This window comes from Sinohyriopsis cumingii, chromosome 12 (genome assembly GCF_028554795.1).
Source record: "Sinohyriopsis cumingii isolate HCF-2022 chromosome 12, ASM2855479v2, whole genome shotgun sequence".
NCBI lineage: Eukaryota > Metazoa > Mollusca > Bivalvia > Unionida > Unionidae > Sinohyriopsis > Sinohyriopsis cumingii.
This window is the reverse complement of record NC_142972.1, coordinates 14,984,673-14,999,305: the sequence shown is the minus strand read 5'-3', so window position 1 is coordinate 14,999,305 and position 14,633 is coordinate 14,984,673. Positions and strand designations below refer to the sequence as shown.

The window sequence follows — 14,633 nt, the reverse complement described above, 5'->3', positions numbered from 1 at the left end:
ACCATTGCTTAAAAGTTATTTAGAATTATACCAAGTTATGAATTTTGTGAAATTATATAATTTTTTCTCTAGCTTCACTGTTCAGTATTTATATATCATATGTTTTAGAGAAATTTTGATCTTAATTTCTTTTTCAAAGACATAAATGAGGATTTGACCAGTTTTTCATGTAATTCTTGCAATTTTAGTTTTTTGTTTTGTTAAAGGCTGTGTCTCAGGGGGAGCAAAATTCTAATCTTCATATTTCAGATCAAGTGTTCGTGTTATCAAGTCCTGGCGAGCAGGTGTTGGGAAATCCCTCTATGTTAAGAGAAGTAATGAAAAGTTGACTCAGCAATATCCCCGCCATAAAATGACAGATCTTGTGAGCATCCCCCTCCAGGACAAAGAGATAAGTGTCTCCCAGGTGACTCAGACTCTTCTAACTCATATACTGCCACCAGGGGTCACAACACCACGCATATTTCACCTGGACATTGCACATGAGGTAATGAATACTTAGAAGCATCTTCTTTACTAATGTTATAGGTTTGTGAAACCAGTCTGACATGCCATGTCTTTTCATGCCCTTAGTGTAAAGCACAGCATTTCATGCTTTGAGGTCCATCTCACTTTCTCTCTGTATTTTTTTGTTCTACACAGTAACTTTAATTTTAGAATGCATACCTTGATCAAACCTTTTGGATTGCTTACACATAGGTAGGAATGAAACATATCGATTTTGGGGTCAGAGGTCAAATTCAAGGTTTATCTGACTTCATGAAGAAAATTGGTTTACTCACAATAACTTAAGTTCTGGAACTCATACTTTGGCTAAATTTTGGAGATGGCTTGCATTTGGGTACTTAAAAAAAGGTAACGATCAAGAGTCAAAAGATAAAGGATTACAATTATTGTGTCTTGGAGGGAAAACAAATTGTTTCTCCAAAATAACTTTAGTTTCATACCACATACTGTTCCAGGAGTTTTATTTCAGTTTCAGATCACATACCATGATAAAATTTTCTTGATCACTAGATTTAAGATTAGGATGAAGCTTGTCACTTTTGTGTGAAAAGAATAAAGGTCAATGTTAGTGTGCCTTTAAAAAGGAAAATAGTATGTTTTCGCTCCAGACTAACTACTTTAACCAAACTTAGGATGGCTTACATTTAGTGTTTTGATTTTGGGATCAAAAGGTCCAAAGTCAGCATCACTGTGACTCAAGGAAGAAAAACATTTTCCATACAGTAATTTTAGTTCTTTACTGCTTACCTTTACCAAACTTTATGTATGGTTTGCACATGTGGTAAGAAATGATTGATTTAGGAGTTGCAAGGTAAATGTTCACAGTCACAGTGAGAACAAAAAGACAGGTATTTGACTATATAAGTTTGTTTTACACTAAGTACCTTGAACAAGATTTATTGATGGCTAGTACTTAATGTAAAAAAGAAACCTTTTGATTTTGTGATCAAAAAGCCAAGGTAACTCACTTTAGGGCAAAAGAAATTGACTGTAACAAAATCTTTATTACACACCTCATAATGGCACCAAACTTTGAGAACAGCTTGCTGATATAGGGAGGAAAGATTAAAGATAAGGGTTCTTTTGACTCACTTAAAATACAGTAGGTACATCTTAATTGTTTTTAAAAAAATTCATAAATGATTTTTATTGTTTTTACAGAAAATTCACAAATGATTTCCTTATAGGTAAGGAATCTTATGTTCATGGGGTTAAATGTTTAGGTCAAGGTCACTTGGTCTTATTGGTCATTGCTATCCAAAGTTAGACATGCCCTGCTTGTGGCTACGCAGAGAACTGTTAAATATATGGTTGGAATAGAAAACACCTTTTAAAGTTATTGTGTTGCAAAAAATGGTGACATTAAATTGATACTTCCATTTGTCCATCTATGCATCACACTCTTATTTCCATTCTCTTACTTTTCAGCCATGTACTTATGTATTATATTTCAGGTCCAGGAAGGAGTTGACTACTTACTGTTCAATCTTCTCATCCTGGGATGCTTGACAGACAAGTCTGGATATGTATGGAGACATTCGCCTAGAGATCTGTACCTTGTGGAGACAATGCCAATAGTTGAATCAATTCAAGCAAGAAAGGTATATTTTAATTAAATTTGAATAATTTTAATAGGTGGTGCCTGTAAAATAAAAGTCATGTCAGCAGTAGGGAAACTTTATTATAATGAAATGCCCCCTGCCACCATTGCAATCTGTTGGTCTTATTTATATTTACAGGAAAGTCGATATAAGTATAACGGTATGTTTTTTTAAAACTAGCTTTAGATCATTATATCTGAGAGTTTAATGCAAAACTTGATACAAGATTTGCAGAGATGCTGCCAGGGCATACAAGTGTGGCAATAACAAACAATTATTATAAATTCTCACACTTTGTGAGCAGTGATTTGTGTTGACTCACACAAATCAGTTTGAAGTTGTGCATTCAAAAATGTACTCTGTGCAGTATACATTTTTTATTTAACTGTTAACCCTTAAAGTGCTTGTTGTGACATAAGTCACACAGTCACTAGAAGTCTCATAACACTGTCATCACATGTCATTTTTCAGTTAGGCAACTATTTACACATCTGGGTACTTTGACTTGACATGAATGGTTAATCAAAATTTGATTAGCACATTGGGCCCTGGAACATGCTTTCTGTTATAGTTCAAACTTTGCATTTATTTTCAAGGAAGTTTTACATATGCTGTTTAAAGTATGAGCTATTTAGACATCCCAAAATGGCTTACTTCCAACATGGTTCATCTTAGATGATGATTTAATTTGGCAAATTCTGCTTATGGTAGATGATAACAGTGAATTTTTAAGTTTTTTTAGTTTATCAGGCATTTGCAGCTGGGAAGTGTTACTGGGAATGCCATTGACTGTTGCTGGATGGACGAAATGAGATGGCATGCTGATCAACCTTTTAGTCATCAGTATTTTGAAATTAATTGTAGAAAAGGAAGAATACCAAGCCTAATTAAAACAAACAGGCAATTTAAAAGTAGAGTGCAACTTTCATTCGTTTTCTCAAAGAATTAAGCCTAGAGGGATCTTGTGCTTCACGAGTGTATAGCACTTCAAGGATTAAGATAAATTGGATAAATAAGTATATAGCACTTCAAGGATTAAGATAAATTGAATAAATAAGAATCTAAAAATAAAAAGTTAGGATATTTGATCAAAAGACCTGTCTAAACAAGCCGACTATTGTATTGATGGACTTAAAACCCTAATATAGCATTATGGAACAGATAATAAATCTGGCAGAGTAGTCAGCAAAGCATTGATTCCAGAAAGTGAAACAGAGTTCATGTTAGTGAAAAATCTTATGGTAGAGTATAGATATCAAAGTGACAATACCTTTGAGCTGCAGAAAATTGTACATAACCATAAAGAACAGTTTCCCAACTTGTTAAGCTGGCTAAACTGTGTATATGGCCCTTCAGACAGCAGACTGTAAAAGATAATTCTCAGCACAGAACAAAATTCATACACAGGTAATGGACAGATTAAGCTCAAAAACAGTCAACAGATTAATGTGTATACAACTGAGAGAGATCTCTTTTGAGGATTTTAATTTCATTAGAGTTCTAACAAGTGGAGCAGGAAGAGAGACAGATATTTAAGTGTTTGGTAAATATTGAACTGTGACTGATTTCTCTCATTATTCCCCGCCCCTTTTATTTTGCTCCCTTATTTTGGTAACAAGTGGGGAACTCCCCCATTTAAATAAAATTCTGGAGGCATCTTTGAATGAGGAAGAAGCCTATTAGTTTGGAGCTAAAACAGGTCAAGGTCACTGTTACTTCACATTCCTGGATAAAGCTTTGTGAATGGTTTGCATTGTTGGCGAGGGATTGTTCCATTAAAACATACATGGGACCCAGGGAAGGCACTTTTAAAGTAGGGTACACACCCATAGATGCAATTTAGAATTTTCTTATCATTTTAATACAGATTCCCTGAAATCAAAGTACCCTGGCATATATTTGTTTTAAAAAACTGCCTTCCCTGGGTACCATGTATGTTTAAATGGAACAGCCCGAAGGAAGAAGTCTGGTAATTATGAGGTCAAAATATGAGTCACTGTGACTGAAAGAAGAAAAATGGTTATTGTGCAGTAATAATAATTATATGTGACATATTTTTACACTTAGTGTGAGGAAGAATACTATCAATTTAGGATTCAAAAGGTCAGATGTCAAGGTTACTATAATTGAAAGAAGAAAAATGGCTTCTGCACCATGAATTTAGTTCCAGATCACAGACCTGGACCAAACTGTGCGGTGGTTTCACTTGGGATAAGAAATAACCAGATGATTTGGGGTTAAAATGTAAATGGTTAGGGTCACTATGACTGAAAACAGAAAACTGATTTCTTTAGAGTAAGATTAGTTCTGTATGTTCTGTATTAGTTCTGTATGTATCACAGACTGGACCAAACTTTGTTTATAGTTGCACATGGGATAAAGTACAAAAGATCAGGTTAAAGTCATCGTGACTGTAAGGCCCAACAAATTTCTGCAGAAAATTTCAGTTCCTGGCTACATTACCTTCACCAATAGTTGTTGATGATTTATATTTTAGTCTGATTTCAGAAGGTCAAAAGTCAAGGTTGCTGTGAATTAGTTAAATGGGTTTTGCAGGAAACACTTTTGTGTTTAATTAAGTCTCTTGACCTATGGAATAAAATTGGATTAATTTTAATGCATTGAAAATATGCTAAACATTTTTAAAATTTTTAAAACCTTCATCCAACAGCTTCATCATATTGTGTATTTACCATGAACACTAAGACCCATTTGATTCAATAGATCCCCCTGTTCAGTCATAAAAGGTTATGATGTCAGTAATAAGTTTTGAGCACTCATGAAAAGAAAGTAAAGCTATGTGACAGTAATAAAACATTTTTACAAAACAGCAATATTAAACTCATGGATAGAAATGAACCCAGTCAAGCCTTTGTTCCTAGGCCATTTCTTGAACTGTCACATGCTTAGTGATGATTTTGGTTACCAAAGCTTAGAAAAGAATTAGTCTTTGTTAAATGGTGTTTACAAAATACCCAATTGTTGCTTTAAAAAACTTGTCCATTAGTTTCAAACCATGGAGTAAAATGTCCATTTCATTAAAATTTTACCTGAGGTCTTCTGACATGTATATATGAATATATGTATTTTTGTGTGTTCATGTATGTCAGGGTCTGGAAACTACAGTGGGTCTGATCTTATTTGGCATATACTTGTCATATACTATCGGCACTACCCTGTTTGACCTTCAGTATTTCTTGGTTGTTCCTATGAATTGGAAAAATTGTACTGTTTACTGGATATTAGACATCTGTAAAGGGTCATAAAGTGCAGTGATAGATAGTGAGAGACTGTCACCTAGAGTAAATGTTTTCCTGCAAAGACTAAGATGTTTGATAATGAATATGCAAGAAAATTTATATTCAAAGCATATTTTGGGAAATCACAAATCCTGGTAAGTGGAAATGCATTATTTCCTAATATTGTTGTTATGCAGTCCTGGGGACAGTAGAATCCTACTGATCCTGTAGTCCTGTAGTCATGGAAAGAATTTTCAGGTCTAGTATATATGTATTTACTTACTGGCACATCAGAACAATCCAGGCTATATAGTTCAAATTGAAGTTCTAAAAATACCATGGTCTAGATTATTGAAAGAAGTCAGTGTTCATTAACTCTCCCCCCAACCCCGACTTTAATATTTCCAGATGCCAATCAGTATATGAAAGAAAATAATTATTCCATTTGTATAAACAGGGAGGAAATGCAAGTTATGTCCATCATGTGTTTGACTTCCTGCCATTCCTGACCTGCCGGTCCCCTCAAGAAAGTTTGGATATACTCACCAACAAACCAAAGCCAAGAGGTGAGAACATTGCTTAATACTTGCATAAAGTATCTTACACTTTTACCATAGTCTAGTACCAATAAAGTTTTGAGGTATAATTTACATATTCAAAGACAGTTGAAATTTATGTTTTATTGTCAGTATTACAATACCTACTATTAACGCATTGCTATGTCTTTTCTTGATACTAGATCCCAAGTCTAAAGTGAATATTTCCTCTGCCAATTGGAGATCTGGGACAGAGAACAACATTTATTTCATTAAGATTCCATATTTATTTCTGTCTTTTGGAATATTGTTCTCCTTCCCCTTGGAGTTCCTGCAGTTATCATGTGGTCTGTGGTCTTGATTAGGTGGTGCACAGCTATTAAATTTTAGACCAGCTATTAGGGTTTTGGCTCTCAGTTACAAATCATAAATAGATCTCCCATCTTCTGCTATTTTTATTGAACTGGCTACAAAAGGATAGGGATAGGCAATCACCTGCTTTATTGTGCATGTTCCAATATTGTAATTTTAATTACAGATTTCAAAGAGGAAGATCCACAGTTTGACCCAAAGGAGTTTACAGGACAAACCTTTCAGAGGCCCTACCAGTATTTAAGTCGACTTGACCAAGGACGAGGAATCAGTGATGTAGATCCCACTGTCCCCTCAGGAACACCAGCAGACTGTTTAAAGGTTCTTCTGAGGTAAGTTGGAGAAATATCAATTTACAATAGCCTGTAAGTGTGTAATATTTTGTAGGCTAATAGGGGAGGATATAAATTGGGCAACGCATAATGACCTCATGCTTAAATTGGGCAACTTAGTTTCACACTGTCAAGTTAACTGAAGATGATATTCCCAGGGCAAAATTACCATACAGCCTGATAAAAGGTCACCCTGTTATACAATAGAAACGGAGAAAGGGTGGTTATAATGTCAACTCCATTCAAGCATTAATTGAAGTAACTTTATATTCTTTTTGTCCATTCTGTAGGCTACTGTTCTATAATATATCCAAAAATAGTCCCTACATTGGAACACAGTGCATTTATAGTATAACTGTCAGACATTAAGTACGGGTTTTTGTCTACATAATAAATGGTATATAAGCTGGACATTGAGATGAAGTCAAGCAAGATAATTTTTAGAAAGATGGATTAGCACACCAAAGTTTATCTTAATGATTTTTTCCTCCATTATCTTGGCAGATTTCAAGGCATACAGCACAGTGTTCATCATAAACTATTAGTAGGTCTTTTCTGGAACAGGAGTTACAAAAATGGCTCTTAAGCATTGTTACCTTTATATCTACCTTACTCAATATTATGTTTACGGCTGGAACATATAAAGATAGAAAACACAAGTGGATTGTAGAAAGATTTATCCTCTACATAGATATTTCCCAGCCTTCTGTAATGGTTTGGATTCTTGATGATACATAGATTTTTTTAATGATTTACCTTTCACACCTCGTTCTATTTAAGGTCCAAAAATTTGAATGCATGAAAAGGTTTGAATCACACCTGGTTTTTTCATTAAATAAAATTCAAATACTCTTCAATAATTCCTACACCTTGTCTGTATCAATTTAATTATAACCATGTGCCTCAAAAATTTTCTGTCGATCATTTTTCTTCAAATAATTATCATTGAGATTTCCAGTACAATGGTCCCGTTCTTAATAAGGCTGCCCCTTCTACAGCTGGGAAGTAACCTTTTAAGATGGTATGTCTTTCTGGGTGATCATCACACAGATGTGAGTAATAACTTCATGAAAAGTTTAAAGGCATAACAAGTTTTTAAATATTTTTAATATTCTGTTAAAAATCACAGGAATGTTTTTAGATTGTGGACTTGCTCTGATAAAATTTTATATCAGTGTTATTTAGAATAAGAATGGCTAATCATCAGTTGTGATATAAAATCACCTTGTCAATAAAATCTGAGCACAAACATCTGGCTGTAACTATCCTCCTATGTCCACCGATTCTGCTTATCCATTTACTTTTGTTAAATGTATGATGGTGATACTTTTTTGAATGTTTCTGACATCTATTTTTTAGTAGTGATCAAAGGACTCTCCCTCATTTTACTGCTGTTACTTTTCATTCTAAATGGAGAATGTCTGGCAACATTTCACACTTTATGCAACAATTTAACCCTTCTTTTAGCAATTTGTAGTTATCACATGAGATGCTTAGTGTTTATAAAGGAAGTGAGCTTGTCATGTGATTATCATTTATTTTTGGTCTGGAACCCGGTTAAGTACATTTCCTAATCTAAAAGAGGTAAACTTCAAAGGCTATGATACCATTTTACAGTCCAGTGACTGGATGTCACTCTGACTTCAGCTGATCAATACTGGGCTTCTTGGCAGGATGGTTTTGTGATTTTCATAATTATTATTGATATTAATGACTGTTGATAGACAAAATGTAGCACCTCAGGAACATAGAGTAGGAAAGATTATGAGATTATGTACCTCTTCAGATGAATTAAAGTTTATCTTTGAGCATAATTATTGAGAGAAATGTCAGTGTGCTCTGTTTAAAAATTCATTTATTTTCGATATCACCAGCCAGCCTTATAATTAAAAGGAATGCAGAATGAAATGGACAAAAGAAACAGAGGTAGGTGCTTACAGCTAAATGAGGAGAAAATCAAATGAATTAACTTTAAATGTAACAAAAGATGGACAAGTAGGAGAGTTACAACATATATGAATTTAGAAATGTATGAGAATACATATGAGGTTAACAGAGGACCCTAGTATTTTGCTAAATGGGCAGTACAATGTTGCTGAACCTGGGAGTGGAAATACAAGATGCAAATGACAACAGTGCATTGAGGTTACTATTGAATTGTGTTTTTATTATTCACTGTTTTTTACAGACAATAAAACAACACTCTTCATAGACAATAAATAACTAATCTCTCCACATTAGGATACTTAAAGACTATAAAAGCAAGTCTTTATTTGTTTTGTCTGCTAAATTGGATTTATATTTTATCTTTGAATGTTACATTGTACACATCTTTGACATGAACAGAGCAACATAGATCACAGAGTGTTAGATATAGTTCAATGTTTACTCCAGTTTTGTTCTGTTTTTCTGAAAGCAGTATGGCAGTGCACACCATGTCTTATGGGTAAATGACATCAAATTCTATTTAAAGCAACAAGGTGAACTTGTAGCTTGACCTATTGATCTGTTATGTATTTTGAATGTTAATAAGAAATCACATTTTGCAAGATTTTCTTTAACAGAAATATTGTTTCACTTGAACAATAATATATGAGGAAATGTAAATGTTGGGAAATAATCAAAGTGGTGACACTTTAAGAAATACCAGTTAAAGAAACCTTATCAAGTAAATCTATGTTTTCATTTAATTTTTGAATTCGGTTTGAGTGTAATCTTCATAAACATGATATACCATCTTCTATTACAAATGTACAGAGACTCAATTGACTGTCAGGGCAATGCCTGTGAGTACAGAGACTCAATTGACTGTCAGGGCAATGCCTGTGAGCATTTCCATGAGATTTTAGGTGCTTATTCAGTGGCTAAGCTGGATTTATTTTGACATCTATTGAGAACACAATGTTCATTTAGAATGAAGACACAAGTTATTAACATTAAATGCCATGGCTGATTACAGCACATGAAAGATGCTGACAACACAGTAACATATGTGTATAGGGTTGGCCTAATTCTTGTTAAAATCACACCCTGTAGAACACATCTAAGGTTGTGCCTTTGTCTAACTTGTGGAGTTTACTTCAAAATTTGAAGTTTTACCTTAAATTAAAGTATAATTTGCAAATTTGTCTCTGCTGCCCATCTTTTTTGTCTTTTTAACTGTTTGTCTGTCTAGCCTAAATTTTTACAGCAGGAATCAAAGTCCTACTAAAATCTTTTAAGTACTTTGGAATGTCTCAAACATCTTCATTTTATTTTTTCAGATTCCCTTTCCACATTGAAAACTTGCAAAATCATAAATCTGAGAATCCATAATCAATATCCCAGGTATTACAGAAACATTTTCAAACTATGTGGGAATAGTATTCTCCATTGTAGGCCATCTAGTCACATTTGCATAAAATTAATTACCGCTCTGGTGGCCTAGTGGTTAGAGCATCTGCCTTGGATGCTGGAGGTCATGGGTTTGATCCCCCGGCCAAGTCATACCAAAGACTTACAAAAATGGTACTAACAGCTGCCTCGCTTGGCGGTCAGCATTAGGAGGTTAGTGTTAGGACTGGTCGGCCTGGTGTCAGGATAATGTGACTGGGTGGAACATCATTTTACATGTCTGTGGCATGATGCCCCAGTGCTAGACATCACTATAAACTGTCACACTGCAGACATCGTAGCGATATGACTGAAAAATTGTTAAAGCTACATTAAAAACCCAAATCACACAAACACACACACACACACACACGCACACACACACACACACACACACACACACACACAGAGTTGATTAAAAGATCAGTTACATCAAGCCAAAGCTGCCTTGCAGTCACCCATTCCAAATGGAAAGTTTCAGATGCCATCTTCAACTACCATATAAATCTGCATGTTGGTCATACTTGGCAAACTATGTGGAATGGAAACTCCACAAACTAACTGAAGAATATCAAACTCACTATTTTAGAGTGGCATCCCTCATATAGAACAAATCAGAGAGTTATTGTGCCATTTGCATATTGGACTTCTGTATATGTAAGTGTCCAACAACAGTGGAAGACATTCTGTTTGAATGTGTTGATTTCCATCTTATGAGAAAGAAGTATTTTGACATGAACTGCTTGCAGAAACTATTTAAGGACATACCACCTTACAAAATTGGGGACTTTTAAAGGGAATGTGGTTTACACAGCAGACTTGAAAGATATTTTAAATTTTAAAGTTTTGACATTTCATGTTTGTTTATATCTTTGCAGAATTTTAATACCTTAATATTTTGTAATTTATCAATTTATCTTCTTGTACTTAATTTTACATATATTTTTTGGAAGGGCTATATTTCTAAATTTGTGTGGAATTCATTTTACATTTTGTGAGCTTAATCTTATGTTGGCAGTTTCTGTAATACATATATACAAACATATATACATGCATACATACATGCATAGATACATACATACATACATACATACATACATACATACATAACATCAAAAACTGAACTGTTATAAGTGGGGTGGTTTATACTTGCCAGTTCTAATTTTTTTAATTTCCATCTTTCTATATTCATTTTTTATGTGCATCTGCATTTGCCACTCTTCGTTTTCTCTTCCTCTTTCTTTTTCCTTCCTTTTGCATCTGCAATTTCATCTTCATCTCTCTTTCTTCTCTTTGCATTTACCACTTTAATTTTCCTGCATTTTGAATTTTCCTCCCTTCCATCTCTCTTTCTCTCTGACGGCTCCAGTGGCCATGTGGTTAGAGCATCTGCCACAGATGCAGGAGGTGGCGGGTTTGAACCCCAACTGAGTCATACCAAAGACTTATAAAAATGGTACTAACAGCTGCCTCACTAGGCACTCAGCATTAAGAGGTTAGTGTTAGGACTGGTCAGCCTAGCGTCAGGATAATGTGACTAGGAGGGACATCATGCTACATGTTTCTGGCATGATGCTTCTGTGCTAGACATCACTATAAACTGCTACACTGCAGACATTGTAGCAATATGACTGAATTGTTTTAAAAGCTACATTAAAAGTCCAAATCACACACACACACTCTTTCTAACTCTTCTTTGTCAAACTGAAGTTTTCTAAGCTCAATTCCACCTGGTATTTCCACTTTTTAATTTACTTTCAGAGCTAGATAGAGACTTACTAATTAAACCTAAAGCATTTCCATAACAAGTTTTCTTTTCCACCAAATCCTTGACCAAAATATTTTTAATTTCCTGTTTTACAAAGATGATATTATCTCAAAAAGAGAATAGCAGTTAGCATGCTCCAGCAACTCAACTTTCCTAAGACACTCTTCCTGGGTGGTTGGAAACAAAACCCTCCACCCTAGATGACATAGTGAAAGCTTTTTGATTTCACTATGTAAAATCAAAAGACTATGGCCTATGAAAATTACAAAAGAAAATGAATTTAAATTTCAAAAAAATTCAATTTCTCTTCAATATTTCTGAAATTCATATCCTGGACAAGCCCCTAATTTCTGTTATGTCTTTATGGTCATAATCTAAGTAACATAAGGAAGCACAAAACAAGTTTTGTAAAACTTAACAAATAATTTAATTTATATATTTTTAAGTTATAAATGAAAATGTGAGAGGAAATTACAGTGCTATGAAGTGAATCCAAAATAATCCAGAAAAAGTTCTGTTAAAGTCCAAAGAATACAATGTTCTGTATATATTTCAGAACTGGAAATGTACTGGTCCACCAAGAATCATAACATCAAAATGGTATTGTCCAGAACTCATTTGAATAATTCAAAATAATTATAAACTGTTCCAGAATATTATTATAGTCCAGTTAGTACTTTCTGTTTACATTCAATAGTCAAAAAAAAATGTTTTTCTTCGAAATTAATATTTAAGTACAGCATAAAATATGTCTGCAGATTTGATGTTACAAGAAGAACACAAAAAATAAGAATGACTCCATAATAGGAATTAAATTTAATGCTCAGTCAAGGTGTTTATTACAACCATGTCGCAATGGACCCCACGTGACAGATTGTACTACTCAGTCTAGTATTTTAGATACCTGTACATGTAACCTAACTCGTCCAATAGGAATTTACTTAATTCTTCTAAGATACCACCTGACTGACTTGTCCAATGGAAAAAGGCTGAATCTCATAAATATATTTACTAATAATTCTGTTTTTAGTAACTGTCAGGATGCACATGAGTATCTATTTATAGATCCTATGCAATTTTATGTTCCTTAATATCTTTAAATAGACCCTATGCTTGTATGCAAACAGCTAAAGATAATCACTACAACTATGAGTAAAAATTACCTAATATAGACAAAATCATGTACCAGCAGTTACAAAAATGTAGATATTCATAATAAAAGGCAGCTTTCACTGACCCAACACCCCAACATAAATGTCCAGAGATCAAAAATAGGGTGAGAAGGGAAACTTAGATTAAAGTTTAAGGTGTTACTAATAATAATCCTCAGAAGCTTCCTTTCATTTGATAATCATGAAAGGTCACAAACAAAAGCCGACTGTTATTTGGTCTCAGTGAGTTTGAGCAACTGCTTAATCCATTAACTGTTTAAAGTTTGAACATATCTTTTCATGCCTAACAAAATGTCAGTGGTGTGTTTCACAATTACAGGTAAGCTGTCAGTTATTAATTTTATTTAGGAGCCGTTTCTACTGATAACAATGTTTGTGTGTGTGTGTGTGTGTGTGTGTGTGTGAGCAAGAGAGAGAGAGATAAATGAGTGTATGTACTCAGTTTTAGAGTAAGAGAGAGAATGTAAGAGATAAATAAGTGCATGTACACAGTAATAGTTTTCTTGATTGTTGCTAAATAGCTAAACAAAATACATGTATTTGGGTAGCATATTCCTTCTGCAAGTAATAATGCATGTGAAATAATAATAATGATAATACTACTAATAATAATGCAAGAGCTATTCGGTTCATAGTATATAAATTTGTCTTGAGCCAAGTTTGACAGCTGTACCTGCTTTCAGAATTCACTTATCTATAGTCTAGAAAGGCCACTTTTGCCTTTTCCCATGGGTGATTGCCTTTGACAGGTTTGACAGTACAGTAGTCCCCCTCTTAACGGCCCCCCTGACCAGTGGCCTTCCGCTCCTTATGGCCAGAATCCGTTGGCACCGACAAGTTTGTGTTCAAAAGTACCCCTCACGAAAGGCCACCTGGCTAACGCAACCAGTGGCCAGCATATTAGTGCAATAATATAAAATTTGCCCCTCACACGCGGCCACATTTTATTTTAATATGTATCCAGAACCAGTATTTTATTCATAACATGTGTTAAGTAATCCGATTTCTGTTTCCCGCTGTCAGGTTTTCATAACTGAAAGAAGTGTTGATTAAGGTACATTTACCACTAAGGTTAATATTATATCATTTACGCTTCACAAAAAGCCACATTTATTCCATAAAGCTGAGAAAGACTCAAATTTTAATCCATACAAAAGGGTAAGTACATGTAATCCAATTAGCCTTACTGCTGTGTTATCATAAGATGTCTGGTTTAGTCACTCTGATAATTGTTAAGTTTACAATTATTGAACAGTAGTAACAGCTGAGAAGTGGCAGAATTGATGTACAATACCCAAGTCAGCAGGAAAATGGTTTGATAGCCTTTATGGCTTCCCTTAGTAAGATGTTGAGCTTGTTCACTTTGATAAATAGGGGCTGTTACTACTAACAATAATTGTCAAAATTATAAATCCTAACAGCCGTGAGGTCAAATCTGTGTGATGTTAATGGTACATATCGAAGCCGTTTGGCTTTTCTCATTTAGTTTAAAAAAATGTATAAAAACAATAGGGTACCAGACTGCGACTAACGAATCACGTGACAAGATCACTTCCTTTAAAAACACACAGCAGTTTGTTTAGATGCATAAAAAATTGTTTTATCAGTATTGTTGTTGGCAACATGAATAACTTACTGCAAAAAGATCAACATGTCTTGGAGGAAAAGAAAAATTCTCAGGTTAGAAGAGAAAGTGAAATTAATTTAACTAACCGAAAGGTGGGGGTGGGGGTA

General features: G+C 34.3%; 1 protein-coding gene across 1 annotated transcript in view; it reads left to right on the top strand.

The window, feature by feature from the left end:
• The window catches only part of LOC149786028 (E3 ubiquitin-protein ligase rnf213-alpha-like), a 374,561-nt gene that overhangs the window by 118,052 nt on the left and 241,876 nt on the right, over positions 1-14,633 (top strand). Inside the window, exons 29-32 of the mRNA XM_089978102.1 lie at positions 250-487; positions 1,962-2,108; positions 5,805-5,913; positions 6,422-6,587. Of these exons, the coding sequence (XP_089834228.1) occupies positions 250-487; positions 1,962-2,108; positions 5,805-5,913; positions 6,422-6,587 (660 nt within the window). The remainder of the gene's footprint in view (positions 1-249; positions 488-1,961; positions 2,109-5,804; positions 5,914-6,421; positions 6,588-14,633) is intronic.